This window comes from Scyliorhinus canicula, chromosome 16 (assembly GCF_902713615.1).
Source record: "Scyliorhinus canicula chromosome 16, sScyCan1.1, whole genome shotgun sequence".
NCBI classification, from domain to species: Eukaryota; Metazoa; Chordata; class Chondrichthyes; order Carcharhiniformes; family Scyliorhinidae; genus Scyliorhinus; species Scyliorhinus canicula.
The window spans coordinates 39931858-39952513 of NC_052161.1; the positions used below are offsets into that span (position 1 = coordinate 39931858).

General features: G+C 43.7%; 1 protein-coding gene across 3 annotated transcripts in view; it reads right to left on the bottom strand.

Annotated features, from left to right (window-relative positions):
- Positions 1–20656, bottom strand: part of c16h10orf90 (chromosome 16 C10orf90 homolog) — a 290020-nt gene that overhangs the window by 255844 nt on the left and 13520 nt on the right. For all 3 annotated transcript variants that reach the window (XM_038773230.1, XM_038773229.1, XM_038773231.1), the window contains one exon: positions 20150–20243. In XM_038773230.1, coding sequence (XP_038629158.1) covers positions 20150–20243 — 94 coding nt within the window. The remainder of the gene's footprint in view (positions 1–20149; positions 20244–20656) is intronic.

Here is a 20656-nt window from a genome sequence, read left to right on the forward strand (position 1 = left end):
ACAAGGGTCCAGAGATTCTGGTTCCAGGCTCCTTGGCGCCTAACATGATCCCTGATTTTGGGAGGATGCACGATTCTCCTCTCGATCACGATCCACGTTTCTCCCATCACATTGCGACAAATCCAGGGGCGGGATTCTCCCAACGGGCTGCTAAATGCCGATGCTGGAGTAAAAACGGGAGTGTTTTACTCCAGCGTCGGCACCTGTTCCAGGACCCCATTCTGCGGCTCACAGAGGGCTAGGACGGTGCTGAAGCGGCCTTCGCCGCCACAGCTGCTGATCCCGACCTAAACCCAGTGCCGCGGAGTTCGCACATGTGCAGTTGAGCTGGCGCCAACTAGCGCATGCGCAGTGGCCTTCTTCCCCACAGCGGCCCCGACGCCAAATGGCGCAGGGCTACAGGCGCCAGCGCGGAGGAAAGGAGGCCGAGGGGCAGAGAGGCCGGCCTGCCGATCGTTGGACCTCGATCGCAGGCCAGGCCACTATGGAGGCCCTCCCAGGGGTCAGACCCCCCCCTCCCACCCACAGGCCGCACCCGGACCCTTCAACGCCGAGGTCCCGCCGGCCCACAGCAGGGGAGAACGGCACCGGCGGGACTCGGCTGTTTATGCCGGCTGCTCGGCCCATCTGGCCCAGAGAAACGGCGTGCCAGCCCGTGCCAGCCCAGGCCAGAGAGTCGGTGCATACCCCGACCGGCACCACGTCAACCATGCCGGCGCCAATGACACAGATTCTCTGCATTGCGGAGAATTGCATCCCGGCGTCGTGGCGTGATTCGCGCTGCGCCATCCCGATTCTCCGACCCGGCTGGAGCTCGGAGAATTCCGCCCCAGGTCATATCTGCTGAGCAAGCCAAATCCAAGGGGGAAACTTGACTTACTGATCACAACCTTTTTTGTATTTTGGAAACAAGGAAAACAAATACTGATCCTAAGAGTATTGAATCCAATAACACTTTTGAGATTTAAAAAATTTAAAGATTCATTAAGAAGAGGGGAAAAAATTTACACACAAAAGATGAAAGTTACACAATTAAATCAGTTTTATGAAACCTCCCCAAAAGAACCTATTTGGCCAGAACACACAAGCAAACATCCTCTTGGCAAAGTTCTCTTCTAGATTTTTTACTCTAAAGCTCTAGGACCCAAGGCACACTCTGCTGCGAGTTTAGTAAAGGTATACCACATGACTTCTCACTTCTTTCCACTCTGTTGTGGAAATCCAAGAAAATTCAGAAACAAGACTGCTTTCTGAAGGTGACAGGATTTTCCAACCTTTGCTGCCATTGAGATCTTTCAGTCCCACCAAAGTCAAACCCTGCGGCTGTAGTTTCCCCAGTGGTGGGTGAGCCATGCAAACAGACCAGAAGATCTTGCTGGTGGCCAATGGCTCGCCGCAACTATTGCATGGAAATCCATTGTGGGCGGCTGGAAAATCCAGGACAAAGATTTTTATGGTTTCTGGGTGGCTGCTTCAGATTTCACACCATCTCTCAGTACAGAACTATTCCCAGGATTCTTCTCCACAAAGCCAACAATGATTTGGCTCAATTTCTTTCCTTAAATATCTTTTTTTCAGATTTTCCAATTAAGGGACAATTTAGTGTGGCCAGTCCACCTATCCTGCACATCTTTACATTGTGGGGATGAAAGGGGAGAAACTCCATACAGACAGTGACCCAGGGCCAGGATCAAACCCGGGTCCTCGCAGTGAGGCAGCAGTGCTAAATATCCTTTTTTTCTTTCTCCTTTGATTCCATTTTCCTCAGCACCTCTTTGAACTCAACTTTTCAAAAATATAAACATTTTTTCATGTTTCCTATTCCCTCCTCCTTATGTCAAATAACATTTAATACATTTCCCTTGTTTGCTTCTGGAAAATTTGTAAGTTGCAAATTCCCCTTTGAAATTTAGCAGCTGTGAAGCCAAGTCCCTAACTTTCTCCTAATGTAAATGTCTAAACCTAATCTATTAATTTGTAAATGCACTTCACCATGACCTCTTTTTACAAATGTATACATTTAGTACCTTAACTACTTTCATTCCAACTCTCTCAGATAAGTTGTCTCTATTAATCTTTCTCCGGCTAATTAAATCAATTGCAGACACACAGGCACAGACACACAGCATTCTTTACAGAATAACATAATATTCCCCGCAAGATATGAAAAAAATAATGTCCATCCTCACAAGAATACTCATATTCAATAATACTAATCCAAATCTTTTACATGCAAATTTGTTATCAAACAACCACTTAACTTGTAACTTGCCTTCAGTAACCAACAAACAAGCACGTTTAACCAAATTGATCAAATTAATTTATCAGTTGACAACTGCAACTCTTAAAGATTCATGCTTACCTTTTCATGGGGTTTTGAAACTGTCCTAGTCCATAAAGGACACAATCGGTGGAACGTAATGATTTCCCTTGAAGCAAGTTTGGTGGCTGGGAAACATTTAATCAGTTGGCAGGGTAGCAGGTGGGCACCCTGACACCTTTCTGAATCTGCCCTGATTAAGTCCAGGACACGAAGGCATGTGAACAGCCATCCCACGCCGCCACTAATTGAGGCCCTTAAGTGGGAAATGAAAGCCCACGTCAAGGCCTTATCCCATTGCCATTGGTATTAACCCAGTCATCACAAAGGAGCACAAAAAACAAACCCTTATCTGTTTGCTTGCAAGCTACCAGGGAAGACTCTATTTGTCAGGCATTCAGTGCCTAATCGAGAGACCCGACATTGGGAAGTCATTGGCCTGTTAATAAATTATTAAATATTGGCATCTCATGGCTGAGAGCCAGCCATCTGCCCGTTCGGCCAGTCTGTGACTCCCACCCTATGATCCCTATCGTGCCCTTCCTCAACTGCTGTTTGGGTGCCTCACCCAATCCTGGATACAGTATTGGCTGCTACCACCTGCTCCCATTGGCGCAGCATGCCATGAATTCCTGCCAGCCTCTAATTTGGACAATAGCTCTGGGAGCAGAAGGGGAAAATTTGGGCATTTTACGCGGGTGATTCTCAGGCCTGCAGCACGAGAATGATCCCACTATCAAATGAGACTCTGTTTGTTTCTGGCCTCAGTGAGGAATGCTCTGCTGAGGCCACATTTAGCTTAATTTCCTGCACTGCCGAGTCTTTTTAAATGCCGCCCCAATCTGTCAAACCCCAACGCGGTCTCCGGACCCTCCGATGTTCAACTTTACTTGTTAGGGGGTCCCCGAGCCCCCTGACCCCACCTCATGAGGGCATGGCACCCCTTGGCCTGATCTACGACACGGGTAACCCGGCACCCAGGCATCTTGACACTGCTAGCCTGATACACTGGCAGTGCCCCTGCCAGCCAGGCAGTGCCACCCAGGCACCCTACTAAACCCAAGGTGGCACTACCAGGGTGCCTGAATGACAGTGCCAGGGTGCACAGAAGGCAGTGGAAGTACCGGGGTACAACCCTGCCCACAACCCAACCACCCAGGAGCCTCCGATGGCCTGGGAGACCCCCCCCCCCCCTCTTTACTCTGGTCAATGTTTGTGTTAAATGGCAACACGGCGAGGTCTCCCTGGCACGTGCGTTCAATCCTGGGCCTTGGGAGACTCCACCTAACTTAAATACGCAAACTGAATCCCACCCAGAGAGGGCGAGATCCAGATCAGGACATTTCACGAGATCGCATTGGATCTCACGAGGCATCCCGAGCATCATGAATCTCGCGAGACATCTCTCGCAATTTAATGGCCTTCTCACATTTCGTTATCCAGCCTTGCCTGGGCCATGCACAACAAAAGATGTTCAGGAGCACATTCACTAAATTGATGACATTATTCTCTTGGCAAGCTTGTTTAAAAAAAAACAGCTTTCAACACAATCTCAATGGACATGATGACTTTACAATATTTTCTAACATTTTTGGTTCAAAAGCTGAGCCACAGAACACCAAAGGACTCTGGTTTCTGGGGACAATGCTGTCAGATTCTAAATAGCATCAAGATCTTCAGTAAAGGTAATGACAGATTTTGCTATGTAAGACTCAGTTCAAATGCCAGTTGGGCATTGATCACTGTTAATACATTCTGACAGAAAACAGAACTATCAAAAGTAGCATTCTGCAATTAATAACCAAGTAATTTCAAAATTATGATTGAAATGGAGTGCTGGAATCAAACAAGGCGCTGCATTTGATTTCATTTGGACTTCAATGTAGGCAAGTAAGGAAGAAATTATGTAAATATTGGACATGAAAATGAATGTACTTATCATCTTTATTGATCCACATTAAAGTTAAGGCGCTCAGCTTGGCATCACAATTTTTATAAGTACTACTTGATGTAAAATAACTAGGATTCTGGATGCCTTATTCTCAACTGGAAGCCATGTCCATCTCACTCAACAATTATACAAATCCTCCCAATTCAACGTGACAAGACTCCTGTCCCCTTTATAAATCTGAGTTGCAGGTACTGAAAATCAAACCCAAGTGAATTCGTCCTTGTATTGAACAGACATGCCAACCAGATGGGATGCAAGCCAGCTAATCTGGTTGCTTTTCTCGCAACATCATGACAAGTAAAGATTAATGCCTAACACCCAGGCAAGGCAAGACTATAAAAATCTAATTTCAAACGTTATTTTTCAATGGGAGACAGGAAAAATGTAAATGAGACTGACATTCTTGCTCTTGAAACATCCAAATGTAATGTCAAGGTCTGAAGACTTCTTAGGCAGATGGGTATAACAAATAATGCACATTTATCATAGAATTTACAGTGCAGAAGGAGGCAATTCGGCCCATCGAGTCTGCACCGGTTCTTGGAAAGAGCACCCTACCCAAGGTCAACACCTGCACCCTGTCCCCATACGTGATGTCTCGGATCGTGTTTTCCGGGTCCTTAAGGGGGAGGGGGAGCAGCCCCAAGTCGTAGTCCACATTGGCACTAACGACATAGGTAGGAAAGGGGACAAGGATGTCAGGCAGGCCTTTAGGGAGCTAGGATGGAAGCTCAGAGCGAGAACAAACAGAGTTGTTATCTCTGGGTTGTTGCCCGTGCCACGTGATAGTGAGACGAGGAATAGGGAGAGAGAGCAATTAAACACGTGGCTATAGGGATGGTGCAGGCGGGAGGGATTCAGATTTCTGGATAACTGGGGCTCTTTCTGGGGAAGGTGGGACCTCTATAGACAGGATGGTCTACATCTGAACCTGAGGGGCACCAATATCCTGGGGGGGGAGATTTGTTAGTGCTCTTTGGGGGGGTTTAAACTAATTCAGCAGGGGCATGGGAACCTGGATTATAGTTTTGGGGTACGGGAGATTGAGAGTATAGAGGTCAGGAGCACAGATTTGACTTCGCAGGAGGGTGTCAGTGTTCAGGTAGGTGGTTTGAAGTGTGTCTACTTCAATGCCAGGAGTATACGAAATAAGGTAGGGGAACTGGCAGCATGCGTTGGTACCTGGGACTTCGATGTTGTGGCCATTTCAGAGACATGGATAGAGCAGGGACAGGAATGGTTGTTGCAGGTTCCGGGGTTTAGGTGTTTTAGTAAGCTCAGAGAAGGGGGCAAAAGAGGGGGAGGTGTGGCGCTGCTAGTCAAGGACAGTATTACGGTGGCGGAAAGGATGCTAGATGGGGACTCTTCTTCCGAGGTAGTATGGGCTGAGGTTAGAAACAGGAAAGGAGAGGTCACCCTGTTGGGAGTTTTCTATAGGCCACCTAATAGTTCTAGGGATGTAGAGGAAAGGATGGCGAAGATGATTCTGGAAAAGAGCGAAAGTAACAGGGTAGTTGTTATGGGAGACTTTAACTTTCCAAATATTGACTGGAAAAGATATAGTTCGAGTACATTAAATGGGTCGTTCTTTGTACAATGTGCGCAGGAGGGTTTCCTGACACAATATGTTGACAGGCCAACAAGAGACGAGGCCACATTGGATTTGGTTTTGGGTAAAGAACCAGGCCAGGTGTTAGATCTGGAGGTAGGTGAGCACTTTGGAAACAGTGACCATAATTCGGTGACCTTTACATTAGTGATGGAAAGGGATAAGTATACCCCGCAGGGCAAGAGTTATAGCTGGGGGAAGGGAAATTATGATGCCATTAGACATGACTTAGGATGTGTAGGTTGGAGAAGTAGGCTGCAAGGTTTGGGCACACTGGGTATGTGGAGCTTGTTCAAGGAACAGCTATTGCGTGTTCTTGATAAGTACGTACCAGTCAGGCAGGGAGGAATGGGTAGAGCGAGGGAACCGTGGTTTACCAAAGAAGTGGAATCTCTTGTTAAGAGGAAGAAGGAGGCCTATGTGAAGATGAGGCGTGAAGTTTCAGTTGGGGCGTTTGATAGTTACAAGGAAGCGAGGAACGATCTAAAGAGAGAGCTAAGACGAGCAAGGAGGGGACATGAGAAGTCTTTGGCAGATAGGATCAAGGAAAACCCAAAAGCTTTCTATAGGTATGTCAGGAATAAAAGAATGACTAGGGTAAGAGTAGGGCCAGTCAAGGACAGTGGTGGGAAGTTTTGTGTGGAGGCTGAGGAGATAAGCGAGATACTAAATGAAGACTTTTCGTCAGTATTCACTCAGGAAAAAGATAATGTTGTGGAGGAGAATGCTGAGACCCAGGCTATTAGAATAGATGGCATTGAGGTGTGTAGGGAAGAAGTGTTGGCAATTCTGGACAAGGTGAAAATAGATAAGTCCCCGGGGCCTGATGGGATTTATCCTAGGATTCTCTGGGAAGCCAGGAAAGAGATTGCTGAGCCTTTGGCTTTGATTTTTATGTCATCATTGGCTACAGGAATAGTGCCAGAGGATTGGAGGGTAGCAAATGTGGTCCCTTTGTTCAAGAAGGGGAGTAGAGATAACCCTGGTAACTATAGGCCGGTGAGCCTCACGTCTGTTGTGGGTAAAGTCTTGGAGAGGATTATAAAAGATACGATTTATAATCATCTAGATAGGAATAATATGATTAGGGATAGTCAGCATGGTTTTGGTGAAGGGTAGGTCATGCCTCACAAACCTTATCGAGTTCTTTGAGAAGGTGACTGAACAGGCAGGCGAGGGTAGAGCAGTTGATGTTGTGTATATGGACTTCAGTAAAGCGTTTGATAAGGTTCCCCACGGTCGGCTATTGCAGAAAATACGGAGGCTGGGGATCGAGGGTGATTTAGAGATGTGGATCAGAAATTGGCTAGTTGAAAGAAGACAGAGGGTGGTGGTTGATGGCAAATGTTCAGAATGGAGTTCAGTTACGAGTGGCGTACCACAAGGATCTGTTCTGGGGCCGTTGCTGTTTGTCATTTTTATAAATGACCTAGAGGAGGGCACAGAAGGTTGGGTGAGTAAATTTGCAGACGACACTAAAGTCGGTGGAGTTGTAGACAGTGTGGAAGGATGTTGCAGGTTACAGAGGGACATAGATAAGCTGCAGAGCTGGGCTGAGAGGTGGCAAATAGAGTTTAATGTAGAGAAGTGTGAGGTGATTCACTTTGGAAAGAAAAACAGGAATGCGGAATATTTGGCTAATGGTAAAATTCTTGGCAATGTGGATGAGCAGAGGGATCTCGGTGTCCATGTACATAGATCCCTGAAAGTTGCCACCCAGGTTGATAGGGTTGTGAAGAAGGCCTATGGTGTGTTGGCCTTTATTGGTAGAGGGATTGAGTTCCGGAGCCATGAGGTCATGTTGCAGCTGTACAAAACTCTGGTACGGCCACATTTGGAGTATTGCGTACAGTTCTGGTCGCCTCATTATAGGAAGGACGTGGAAGTTTTGGAACGGGTGCAGAGGAGATTTACCAGGATGTTGCCTGGTATGGAGGGAAAATCTTATGAGGAAAGGCTGATGGACTTGAGGTTGTTCTCGTTAGAGAGAAGAAGGTTAAGAGGTGACTTAATAGAGGCATACAAAATGATCAGAGGGTTAGATAGGGTGGACAGTGAGAGCCTTCTCCCGCGGATGGAGGTGGCTAGCACGAGGGGACATAGCCTTAAATTGAGGGGTAATAGATATAGGACAGACGTCAGAGGTAGGTTTTTTACGCAAAGAGTGGTGAGGCCGTGGAATGCCCTATCTGCAACAGTAGTGACCTCGCCAACATTGAGGGCATTTAAAAGTTTATTGGATAAGCATATGGATGATAATGGCATAGTGTAGGTTAGATGGCCTTTAGTTTTTGACTTCCCATGTCGGTGCAACATCGTGGGCCGAAGGGCCTGTACTGCGCTGTATCGTTCTATGTTCTATGTTCTATGTTCTAACCCAGTAACACGGGGAGGATGTGCAGACTCTGCACAGACAGTGACCCAAGCCGGAATCGAACCTGGGACCCTGGAGCTGTGAAGCATTTGTGCTATCCACAATGCTTCCGTGCTGCCAGAGTAAAATTTGTATAGCACTCGTGAGGGAACAGATAATTTAATATGTTTTTCCATATTTGTTTTTCTTTTCTATAATTTACTCAGCTCTGTCGGCCAATATTACTTTACAATGATGTGCACAAATGGTCATAACAACTCTAGGCAAGGCTTTACTTGTCATTAGCTCCAGTTGCATTGTGGTATAAATATCGCTGAAGTAGAATTAGAATTAGAACAGTACAGCACAGAACAGGCCCTTCGGCCCTCGATGTTGTGCCGAGCAATGATCACCCCACTCAAGCCCACGTATCCACCCTATACCAGCAACCCAACAACCCCCATTAACCTTATTTTTTAGGACACTAAGGGCAATTTAGCCTGGCCAATCCACCTAACCCGCACATCTTTGGACTGTGGGAGGAAACCGGAGCACCCGGAGGAAACCCACGCACACACGGGGAGGACCGTGCAGACTCCGCACAGACAGTGACCCAGCCGGGAATCGAACCTGTTGCGTAAATATCACTGAAATCTAAATTAACATTAGAATTTTCAGGTCAACAGAATTGGACGCAGGGTTTACCAAAATTTAGTGGCAGGGTTACTTTATAACATTATTAGAATAAGAATAACACATTTTAAATGTTGATATCCATAAGATAATAAGATGGTGTTGATATTAATGTAGGTGTCAAGGTCTCACTGCTGGAGAGGCAGTGAGAGCACCCATCTACTCTTTTTGGGAAGGCCGACTACATCATGTACCAATCAGACACTTTAACAGGCAGTGGCAGGCCTGCCCCAGACTCCAGGATCCCAAGGGCAGAGGTCCCCACTTTGGGAATTGCTGGTCAATCAGAAGTTGACATCTCTTCATTGCTCAGCAGCACCATAAGGGAGGTGGAGGATAGTAACCCACCTGAGGGACCCAGCCTGTGGGTTAATGATTGTGAGGTGGAGGGATTGCAGGTCATGGGGAGAGTGGAGCGATTTTGGCAGATTCCCTTCCTGATGCTGGGTCTCCTGATTGGGCACTGAGTGAATACTAACAGCGGAGGGATGACTCCTTTAAGTGTGCATTAATTCCCCACTTAAGGGCCTCAATTAGTAGTGGGATTTGAAGGCCATCCACAAGCCTTCCCACCACAGACTTAATTGGGCCACAGGCGAGAAAGCTGCTGGCATTCCAACCTGCCACCCTCCTGCCTAATTAAATGACCTCCACCCCCAAACTCACCATGGGAGAGTGTTCGAAATTCCACCCAACACTAATACGTTAATTCGAAAAGTTAATAAAATAAACAGCAAATGTATCTATCTATAAATTCTGACTTTAATCCTACATAACATATTGAACAGGAGTAGGCCATTTAACTCCTTGGGCTTGTTCAGTTATTCAGTGAGATCGTGCCTGCTCTGCGAGTTAACTCCATGTGTTCATTTTTTTTCCCCTGTATCTCTTAACACCTTTGGTTACCAAAGAATTATCTATCTCAGTTTTACAATTAACAACTGATGTAGAATCAATTGCTGTTTGGGGAAGAAAGTTCCAAACTTTTACCACCCTTTATGTGAAGAAATGTTTTCTAATTCACTCCTGAAAGGTCAGCTGTAATGTTTCGGCTCTGCCCCTACCTGGACACCCAATTTTCTTTTAACCTCCACTGTTTCTAGATTTCCACAAAGCATGCTGATCTATCCTTTTTAGGTCTAAAGTGGATGGCCTCACATTTTCCTACATTGAAATCCATTTGCCAGCTTTGGGCATTCACTTAATCAATCTTTGTAACTTTACACTTCCAGTTACAGTGCTAACTGCATTGTCCACCTCTGTGTCATCAACAAATGAATAAAATCTTATGAGAAACCTTGAAAGTAACTTTAGCTGAAGACATGAGGATGCTAAACCAAAGTCACAACTTTCAATGGACTGAATTGAAGTCAATTGTATTTTCCATAGCACTTATAGTTAAATGTTGGATCATCAAAACTACTTTACACTTACGCTGATGGAGATTTTACTTTTTAACGCGGTAACTTACATTTCCATGTTGTACACATGTGGTGATAACCACTGTAGATATGCATACTTGCAGTAGGGGGATGTATGGCTGTACCTGTAATACAGGTTCCTCCGGTAAGCCCCTGCCGGCTAGCTCCGCCCACAGGGAGCTTGTGTATAAATATGCGTGTGAGTCACTCAGACTCTAGTCCTCAGTTGCAGCCGGAGGAATAGCATCACACAGCAATAAAGCATCGATTGAACTTGTCTCTCGTCTTTGACTATAATTGTTAGCGCCACAACACAAACAAAATTGAGCTTATCAAAGAAGATCAGCATCACAAGAAGCATATGCTTGGACCATGATTTGGCAGCTTGATGTATTTGTTCAGCAATGTGAAGAAAAGTCGATCTCGTTCACTTTAGAGATGTTTTTAATCATTCCAGATTGTCAGTCATAAATCCTGTTTAGATAGAGCAATTCACGCTGGAAGAAATCCAGTGTTGTTTCTGCCTGAAATATTATACTCATTGAAAACCCTATCAAAGATTACATTTCAGATAGTACTAGCTTATTTTTCTACTGCAGATTGATTCCAAAAGCCCACTCCAGAATAAAGAATGGCCTGTTTGCTAGTATGAAATATTTATATTTTGTGAATCATTCTACATTAATATAAAGGAAACCCAACACTGGAATAGGTTGCTTTTGATTATAAATTTATATAACCTATCAATGCAAAAAGATGAACCTTGTTCTACATTAGGCATCCAAGCAACTTCCAAATTGAAGCTATTGAAAGCACGTGGACATCAAGCAAATGCTATCATTCTCAAATACGACACAATCCCAAATGTATTAATACTACAATTAGTGAGTTATTTTAAAAGTCTGTGTGTAGGAACAAGCCATCTTTACATAATCTATCTCTCCACGTGAGGCGGGTTTTGGATTATAGCCCCTGATTTACAAATGAGAAAAATGTAGGGTGGATGTTTACACTGGCAGGATTGTACAGTCCTGCTGAAGTCGCCAATGAATATTTGAGTGGCTCGCCACATTTCACAGCCCTTCTCCCGTTGTGGAGGGGCTGTGAATTTCTGCCCATGTGGTTGGACTTGTTGTAATGTGTAGGTACACCTGGATATCCAGTTCATTAGGCTGGTCGCCTATTCTTACAATACACACCCTACTCCCCATTTTTAATAGGCTACAGGCACCTGAAAACTGCTGGGAGAACATTGTACGCCATATAATATGCCGCAGAGCATACCTTCACCTGCCGCTAGTTTATGTTCACTTTGGTTCTCCATGCAAGAGAATCAGAGAATTGTTGCAGCACAGAGGAGGCCATTCCGCTCATATGTCTGTGTCTGTTTTTAGCAAGAGCAACTCACCTGTCTTCTCCCCATAGACCTGCAAATCTTCTTCCTCCAGGTAACTATTTAATGCCATGCTGAAGGTGTTGATTGAATCGGCCTGCACCACGCTCTGAGGTAATGCATTCCACGTACTACAGAAATACATTTTTACTCTTGGCATCATTGCTTCTTTTTCTATTCATCTTAAACCTGCTCTCTGCTTCTTGATGCTCCGCCAATGGAAACAATTTCTCTCCACCTACCTTGTCCAGACCCCTTGTGATTTTGAACACGTCTATCAAATTTCCTCTTAATCTCTTCTTCAGGTCGAACGTTTCCAGCCTGTTCAATCTATCCACATTGCTGAAGTTCCTCATCCCTGGAACCATTTTCATTAATCTTTTTGATACTCTCTCTCACACTTTCACATCCTTAATATAGGTAAGTCATTTTAATAGTGAAATATCTGTTATGTAATTTGGTATACCATGCTGCAGTCTAATTCCAGGTTCCAACTGAGCTGGGGAAGAGGGAATTCTTGATATAAGTAGTTTTATGCCCTCCCAGCCATCCCTGTGGTATCACTTGTCTCGAAAACAGTGGGTGGATGTTCCACCCTTTATAAGCTGATTAGAAAATCTTAGAAACAGCTTTTTAAGTTAGTTTAGTTTCAAACCCCTGTTGAAGCAATGAATGTTAGAGGGGATCTTTGCTTGTCAATATGCTGGGAATAGTCTGGGGTAGGCATGGTGGGTCCCATTAGCACACGGGAAACTTGGAAGTCTGGGTTTTCCTGTAGGCTGTGGAACTTAAACTGCTTGATGGACTTGATGTCCAATTGGACAGGAAACAGTCTGGAGAAATCTACAGGACAAGGTGGGCGGCACGGTGGCTTTATAGCGCCGGGGCCTGTGTTCGGTTCTGGCCTTGGGTGACTATATGGATTTTGCACACTCTCTCCATGTCTGCGTGAATTTCCTTTAGGTGCTCTAGTTTCCTCCCACAGTCCAGTGGTGTGCAGGTTAGGTGGATTGGCCATGTTAAATTGCCCCTTAGTGTCAAAAGATGTGTCGGTTAGTTGGGGTAATGGAGTTACAGATATTGGGTGGGGGAGTGGGTATTGGTAGGATTCCTCTTGGTAGGGTTGGTGCAGACTCAATGGGTCAAATGGCTTCCTTCTGCACTGCAGGGATTCCATCGATTCTAAAGGTCAACTTGAAAATGTTTTAAATATCAATTAATGCATCTTTTGAAAATCATGTAACCACAACCATTGGCTACCTTTTCATAAGGAAGATGAGGACAAGAATGGATCCTGAATGGAAGTCCAATCCTTGACCTTGATGGGACAGCAGAGTTGTCCCATTCCAGGGTGGAGTTAATTGAATGTGGTGGAGCGCTTGAGCAGGCCATGAGTAAGCACTGATTGCTCCTCCTGCCACAATAGGAGTCCTGTGAAAGTTTAAAAGCAAATTACTGCGGATGCCGGAATCTGAAACAAAAACAGAGCAAACAAACAAAGAACAAAGGAAAGTACAGCACAGGAACAGGCCCTTCGGCTCCCCCAAGCCTGCGGCGACCATGCTGCCCATCTAAACTAAAATCTTCTACACTTCCAGGGTAGGTATCCCTCTATTCCCATCCTATTCATGTATTTATCAAGATGCCGCTGAAACGTCACCATCGTCCCTGCTTCCACCACCTCCTCCAGCAGCGAGTTCCAGGCACCCACTACCCTCTGTGTAAAAAACTTACCTCGAACATCTCCTCTAAACCTTGCCTCTCGCATTTTAAACCTATGCAACCTAGTAATTGACACCTCTACCCTGGGAAAAAGTCCATGAGAAAAGTCTGGGAGAAAATACTAGACAATCTCAGCAAGTCTGACAGCGTGTATGAAGAGAGAAAGGAGCAAATGTTTCAGGTCTGGATGACTCTTTGTCAAAGTTGTGAAAGTTTGTCTTCTCCCAAAGTTGTCACAATCTCCAAGGGCTAGGATGTCTGGTTGTCTCCAGTTTTCTGAGGAAGAAGCAGTGCTCCGAAAGCTAGTGATTTGAAACAAACCTGTTGGACTTTAACCTGGTGTCGTAAGACTTCTTACTGTGCTCACCCCAGTCCAACGCCGGCATCTCCACATCTCTCCAGTTAAACCTGGAGCTGATTCGAACTGAGGCATTCAGCCTTATTCATGTATTTAAAACGTCAACCCCCTGCCCTGGGAATGGGTTGACTGAACACCATTTGTCCCACAGTAAAACCCAAAGTCGGTAGGTTGGAGTTTGGTTTCCTGATCGGCTTGAAATATTTTTCCACTTAATCCCCACTGGCACCCAATGTTACTCGCTCATCCATTTTCAAACTCCCCACATAATCTCTGGGAATGTTACACAGTAAAAGTATCCTAGAGAGATGAAGGGATTGTCATTTGATGATTTATTAATGCAGGAAATAATCTCTGAAGACCAGAAATTTCTAGATTTTAAGTATTTTTGAGGAAATGAGTTATCTTAGGCATCAAATAGTATTTTGCAGATTGCTTGTATTTTTTTCTTTCAACCCAGACTGACTGCAAAGAGCTTTGCTAAAAAATCATCTCCGAAACAATAACCACATGAATGGTCATGCAATAAAAATGTTCTTGCTTCTGTTCCAAATATTTACAAATAGCAATTAACTTTGATAGTAACACTCAATTTGAACTGTCTTTGAATATGATGAGCATAACCTTACAATTCAAAAACCAATCAATTCTCCATTCTCCATCGATAAGGATTTTTGTGTAATACTTTCACAAATAACCATAAATATTGCAGTGTGCAATGCCTGCTGATATTTTCTTGTCCTCGTCTTCTTCATAAAAAAGTAGCTCATGGTAGTGGTTACATGATTTTCAAAAGATAAACAATGCATTAATTAATCTTTAAAATATTTTTACATTGACCATTTGTTATAAGTCTTTGCTAAAGAATTGTAAGTAAAACAGTTCTGTGCAATTCAATTTCTATGATATAAATTCACCAGCGTGACACTGGTTAGTTGGAGTCAGTCATAAGAGACGTAACAACATCAACTATGAGAATTGTACGTATTTGGCAGTGAAATTGTTTTTAATTATAGCAATCAAGATGGCCTCACAACCCAAGCAGTCAGTACTTGATTCCCAACCAGAAGGTCAACGAGCTGCCTGTCACTCTCACCCCTTTGTCTTATTTGGATAAGATTCATCAGGTCTTATCAACCTAAGTGACAAGAGATGGGAGACATTCCAGCCTGGAGGGAGGCAGATGAAATTATTATTGATGGCAGCGAGAGGAATTCTTGACCATTGTGCTGACCTCCCAGACAAAGAAAACATCTTGGCTAATGTACTAGCATATGAGAAAAAAAATGAGTATGTTCCATAGGGATTCTATGTTTTTAAGGGTCGATTAGCTCAGTTGGCTGGACAGCTGGTTCGTGATGCAGGAAAAGGCCAACAGCGCGGTTCAATTTTCATACCGTTTGAGGTTATTCATGAAGGCCCGCCTTCTCAACCTTGCCCCTTGCCTGAGGTGTGGTGATCCTCAGGTTAAATCATCATCAGTCAGCTCTCCTCCTCAAAGGGAAAGCAGCCTATGGTTATCTGGGACTATGGCAACTTTACATTGCATAGTAGCTTATTTCCCTGATTAATTTTGTAGGTAATTCTTCTTAAGTGTTTCATATTAGAACAGATTTCCTGTATCAACTTTGCTCTCTTATACAAGAGAATTTTCATATATACAGTATTACAAATATGTTTGTTTATAGATCTGGAACAGAAATAAGAAAAGCTGAAAATCGACAATGAAATGAGAGGAAAAAGAGAGTGAGAGACAGCCTGGAAATCCATTAATAGGTAGCAGGGATTTTAAAACTTTTTATACAGTATGTGAAACAGAGCAGATTAAATTTGTGTCTCCTGGGCGTCATGGTGGTGCAGCGGTTAGCACTGCTGCCTACGCGGTGAGGACCCAGGTTCGATCCTGGCACCGGGTCACTGTCTGTGTGGAGTTTGCACGTTCTCCCCGTGTCTGTGTGGGTTTAACCACCACAGCCCAAAGATGCGCAAGGTCGGTGGATTGGCCACGCTAAATTGCCCCAATATTGGAAAAACAGAATCGGGTACTCTAAATTTATTTTAAAATTTGTGTCTCCTCCCTCAAGGATCATGATGGGCATAAACACTGACATGGGCTGTTTGGGCTGAATGGCCGATTACTCTGCTGTAAACACTATGGGTGGGATTTTTCTGGCACTTCTCACCAGTAGGATCTCTGGTCCCATCAAAGGCAAAGCCCGCAGCGAGTACCCCAGCAGTGGGACGGATGAGCCACACAAAATGCTGTAGACATGGGTGGGATCAGAAGATCCCACCGGCAGCCATTAGCGAGGCAAGTCCACTGCTGGAAAACGTGAAGTGGGGATGTTGGAAAATGCTGCCCTATGTAAGCAATCAACCATCATTACACAGGCAATTTTATTTTTCTTTCATCTCTTGAAGACAGTAGTATGGATTATCTCTCGATGCTAGTTTAGCAAAGCAGTGAGAATATTGCCCGCCAACATAAATTTGCCACTAATCTTCTTCCTTGAGCACTAATTAAGGATGTGGAGTAGGAGGAGAGCAGTTAAAAGGAGAAAAAATAATTTCTGGTACAGTCTTGAACAATCTGAAGTAATTAAAAGCAGAGAAGTGGTAGAGAAAATTAGTGCTACCACCAACATCTCAAGTACTGCTACACTGGGACAGAAGTGGTTCAATTACCTCACAAGAGTATCTATGTTATGCCCAGATACTTGTGCCAAAACATGCATATGACTGAAAAAGCTTTCAAGACCTCCTTGAAGAAAATAAAGACTTGCATTTATGTAGCACTTTTCACAACTTTAAGATGTTCCAACATGCTTTACATCCAATTAAGAACATTTTTAAAATATAGGCACTCCTGTAATGCAAGAAATGTAGCAGCTGACACTGAAATTGCTTTTTAGTTCCAAGTGACAAAGAAATGCATTGGCCCATACTTTACAGTTTTAATACCGGCAAAACCGTTATCTATCGTTACCAATAAGTTTCTGGGAAACTGACAGCATGCTCAGTTAAACAGAAAAATCGAGACACTGATGTCAGCTATTCCCTGTTCCTACTTAAGATGCGCTGTTCAATCCTTGCTGATGGAAAACAATTAGTAAAAACTTAATTGATATAAACTTCTACTTTTTACGCTAATATCGTTCTCGATGTTATAAAAATCCTTTACAAAGTTATGCATTGAAGAATGAGTTTTCATTGGATTTTACCTGCAGACTATGTTCATAATTTGTGCTGAACCTCTCTGACCTCAAAAAACTAATTTTACATTCACGGAATGTCAAATTTCTTCATTCAACGATAAATATTTCATCAACAAAATGGCGGCTGGTTAATTCAGTTGGCTAGATGGTTAGCTTGTGGTTCAGAATAACACCAACAGCATGGGTATGATTCCCCTTCCAGATGAGGTAGATCCCCATGCATCTGAGCATGGAAGGCAATGGCAAACTACCACTGGCAAAAATCAGCCAAGAAACGTTCTCGGGATGAAGCATCAGCAAACAATAAGCCATGGACATGCCTTCAGACAAATCATACATGACTGAATGCAAATTATAAAACCTACTTGTTACCTCCTGATTTTCTGGAGGTGGGAATTCTGCAATTTCATTGGCTGCATAGCTTGTTTGATGACATCACTGTTGTAGGACATGAGGGATCCCCTACTGCTGCAGAATTAAGTTAACATTGGGAAAGATACAACTCATACCCCAGCATTCTCTAGACATGTGTTGACATCTTTCTTTGAGATCCACAGCAAGTGCAGTCACTTTTCCACTGTCTGAACCATTGAGGTCATTAATGGAGAGTACCCTTTGAAAACATTCAAACACCAACTAACTGTCTTAACCAGCAATCACTGAAATTGTATCAAATGAAACGTTTCCAATAGACAGCAATATCAATTTCTATGGGCCTGACTGTTTAACCCTATTTTTGTCCAGAATCCTCTCATGCTGTGGAATTGCTGAATCAGACCAATGGCAGAAAGAAAATGGGCACTGACCCCTTATTATCTTCTAGAGTTCTGACAAAGGCACTCAGTAATTAAACTTTAAACTGTCAATTTTGAATACATTATGTTAAGGCTATATATTTGAAAATCATTCAATTAGAGCAATACAGTCCACCTTTTTTTCATGTCCAACATATTTTCAATAACATTACATAGGTTATACCATACAGAAACAAGCCATTTGGCCCAACCAGACCATGTTGGCATTTACACTTCAATCAAACCTCTTCCCACCTTTCGTCATCTAAATCTAGCATTGTAACACTCTATTCCCTTCTTCCTTATATTCTTCCCTAGCTTTCCCTTAAATACATTGATACTATTCACTTCAAGAACTCTCTGCGATAGCAAGTTCCACATTCTCACCACCCTTTGGGTAACCATGTTTCTTCTGAATTTCCTATTGGATTTTTTGTTGACTATCTTATATTGATGGCCTTAATAATGGACCTTATTCATTAGTCTAATATGGGGCACCTTATCGAAGACCTTTCGAAATTCCAGATGAATAACATTTACTGCATTACAACTGTCTACACTCTCTGCAATGACCTCAAAAAATTCAAGAAAATTGGTTAAGCAAGAATTTACCTTTTGAAATTAATATCACCTATTCCTTTTTTTTGTTTTTATATGTTCTTCTCTTCTCTCCTCTAGTAGAGATGTCTCTATCATGTTTCCTACCACCGAAGTTAAGATGACTGATCTATAATTTCCTTATTAAATATAGAGGGCGGGATTCTCTTATCCTGAGGCTAAGTGTTGACACCATCATAAACGCCGTTGCGTTTCACAACAGCGTCAACATGCCCTCAGGAGCAGCGATTCTGACCCCTACAGGGGGTTCAGCACGGCAATGGAACAACCCACGGTGTTACAGCTGCCGATGCAGGCGTCAAATGGGCGCCGCGGGTCTGCGCATGCACAGTGCAGCCGGCGCCAATGCGCAGTGGATCCCTTCTCCGCACCGGCCCCGATGCAACATGGCGTAGGGCTTCAGGGGACGGCGCGGAGCAGAAGAGGCCCCCAGCCCGAGAGGCTAGCCCACTGATTGGTAGGCCCCGATCGCAGGCCAGGCCACAGTGGAGGCCCCCTCCTCCCCCACCAAGCCGCCCCCGGCTGCATGCACTCTGAGGTCACGCTGGGTAAGATCACACATGGATGCCGCTGGTGGGACTCGGATTCTTTTGTGAACCGCTGGGCCCATCCCGGGCGGAGAATCACTGGAGGGGGGGGGGGGGGGGGGGTAGAATGGCCCGCCGACCGGCGCTGATTCTCTGCTCTGCGGAGAATCGGCGGACCGGCGTTGGGGCCGCGTTGCGAGATTCGCGCCGGCCCAGCACGGGCTGAGAGAATCCCACCCCCGAATTGTATTAGCTATTCACCAGTCTTCTGGCACTACACTTTTTTAAACAAATGACTAAATATGTGCATTATTGTCTCTGCTATCTCTCCCCTAGATTGTCTTAAAGTACAATTCTTGATAATGAGTAAAGAACACAGAACAATTGGATACCAAAAATATTTTTTCAAAATTGTAGACTTTTCTACCTTTCTGCATTTTGTAACTTTCTTGTTAGATATCAGCCTTGACTAAGTGTTAGAACTCTTTTTACATCTGAGTCAAAAAGTTTATACCCATGCCAAAGGCTTGAGTACATAATCCAGGCTGATATTTCTGAAGGCCTGCTGCACCATTTGAGGTGCCAATTCTCAGACGAGACGTTGAACCAAGTCTGTCTTCTCAAGTGGACATATAAGATCCCATGACCCTATTCAGCAAGAGCAATGAGTTTGCCCTTATTCCGGCCAACATTTAATCCTCAACCAACACATAAAACTGTAATTCTTTACAATGCTGTTTGTGCGACCTTATGTGCAAATTGACTGTGTTTTTACTATTTTACAACAGTGACTACACATCAAAAGCACTTCATTGGCTTATTAACTGCTTTGGGACATCTGGAGATCACAAACAGTGCGATAGAAACGTAAGTTATTCATTTTCTTTCTTACTAATTCTAACCTCCTAATGTTCAAAGATGGTTGTTTGGATTATTTACAATTACTGTGTTATATCAGAGACTCCCTGATCAAAGAAGTCAAAATCAACTATAAATACATGGCATCATTTTTTAAAGGGGCAAAGATACCTGAATTTAAGTAGAAAAAATCAGTATGATATCAGAGTATGCTCCAGGAATCATCCTTGTTCTGACATGGTTGGAAAGCCATTTGAAGTCTAGTGTACAGTCATACAGTATTTTTTAATTAAAGTTTTATGCAAATTTTTCATTACCTTGAACAACATGATCCTCATTCTGGGTGTTCAATCTATTGCATTTTATGCTTTTGGTTGGGACTGATAAAAAAGGAATGTTTACTTTTTCATTCTGTTAAAACAAAATTAGAATTATATCAACACCGGATGCTTGCAGCACTTTGATTACTTTTGAAACATATTAACTAAGGCTTTAGCTAGTTGTTAAACATTGCATTGAATAGAAGCAGAAGTTCTCAGCACAGTATTACAATTAAATCTTGCATCATTATAATTATTCCCGTATTTTAATATTTTCTGTTTCAGGACACAGTCATCTCCTTCCAATCATTCCTCACATTTGAAGAGGTTGGTGGTTTGCAGGCAACTATGTAACCAGCAACTAAGAGGTGAAAACATTATCCACCATTAACCTGCTTGACAAGTTTTGCTTTCGGGCATCTGGAAATAACCTCACTGACTATCAACACAGACAGAGAACACAACCTTGATTAGAAGTTTGAGCCTGAATTTTATGATCCTTGA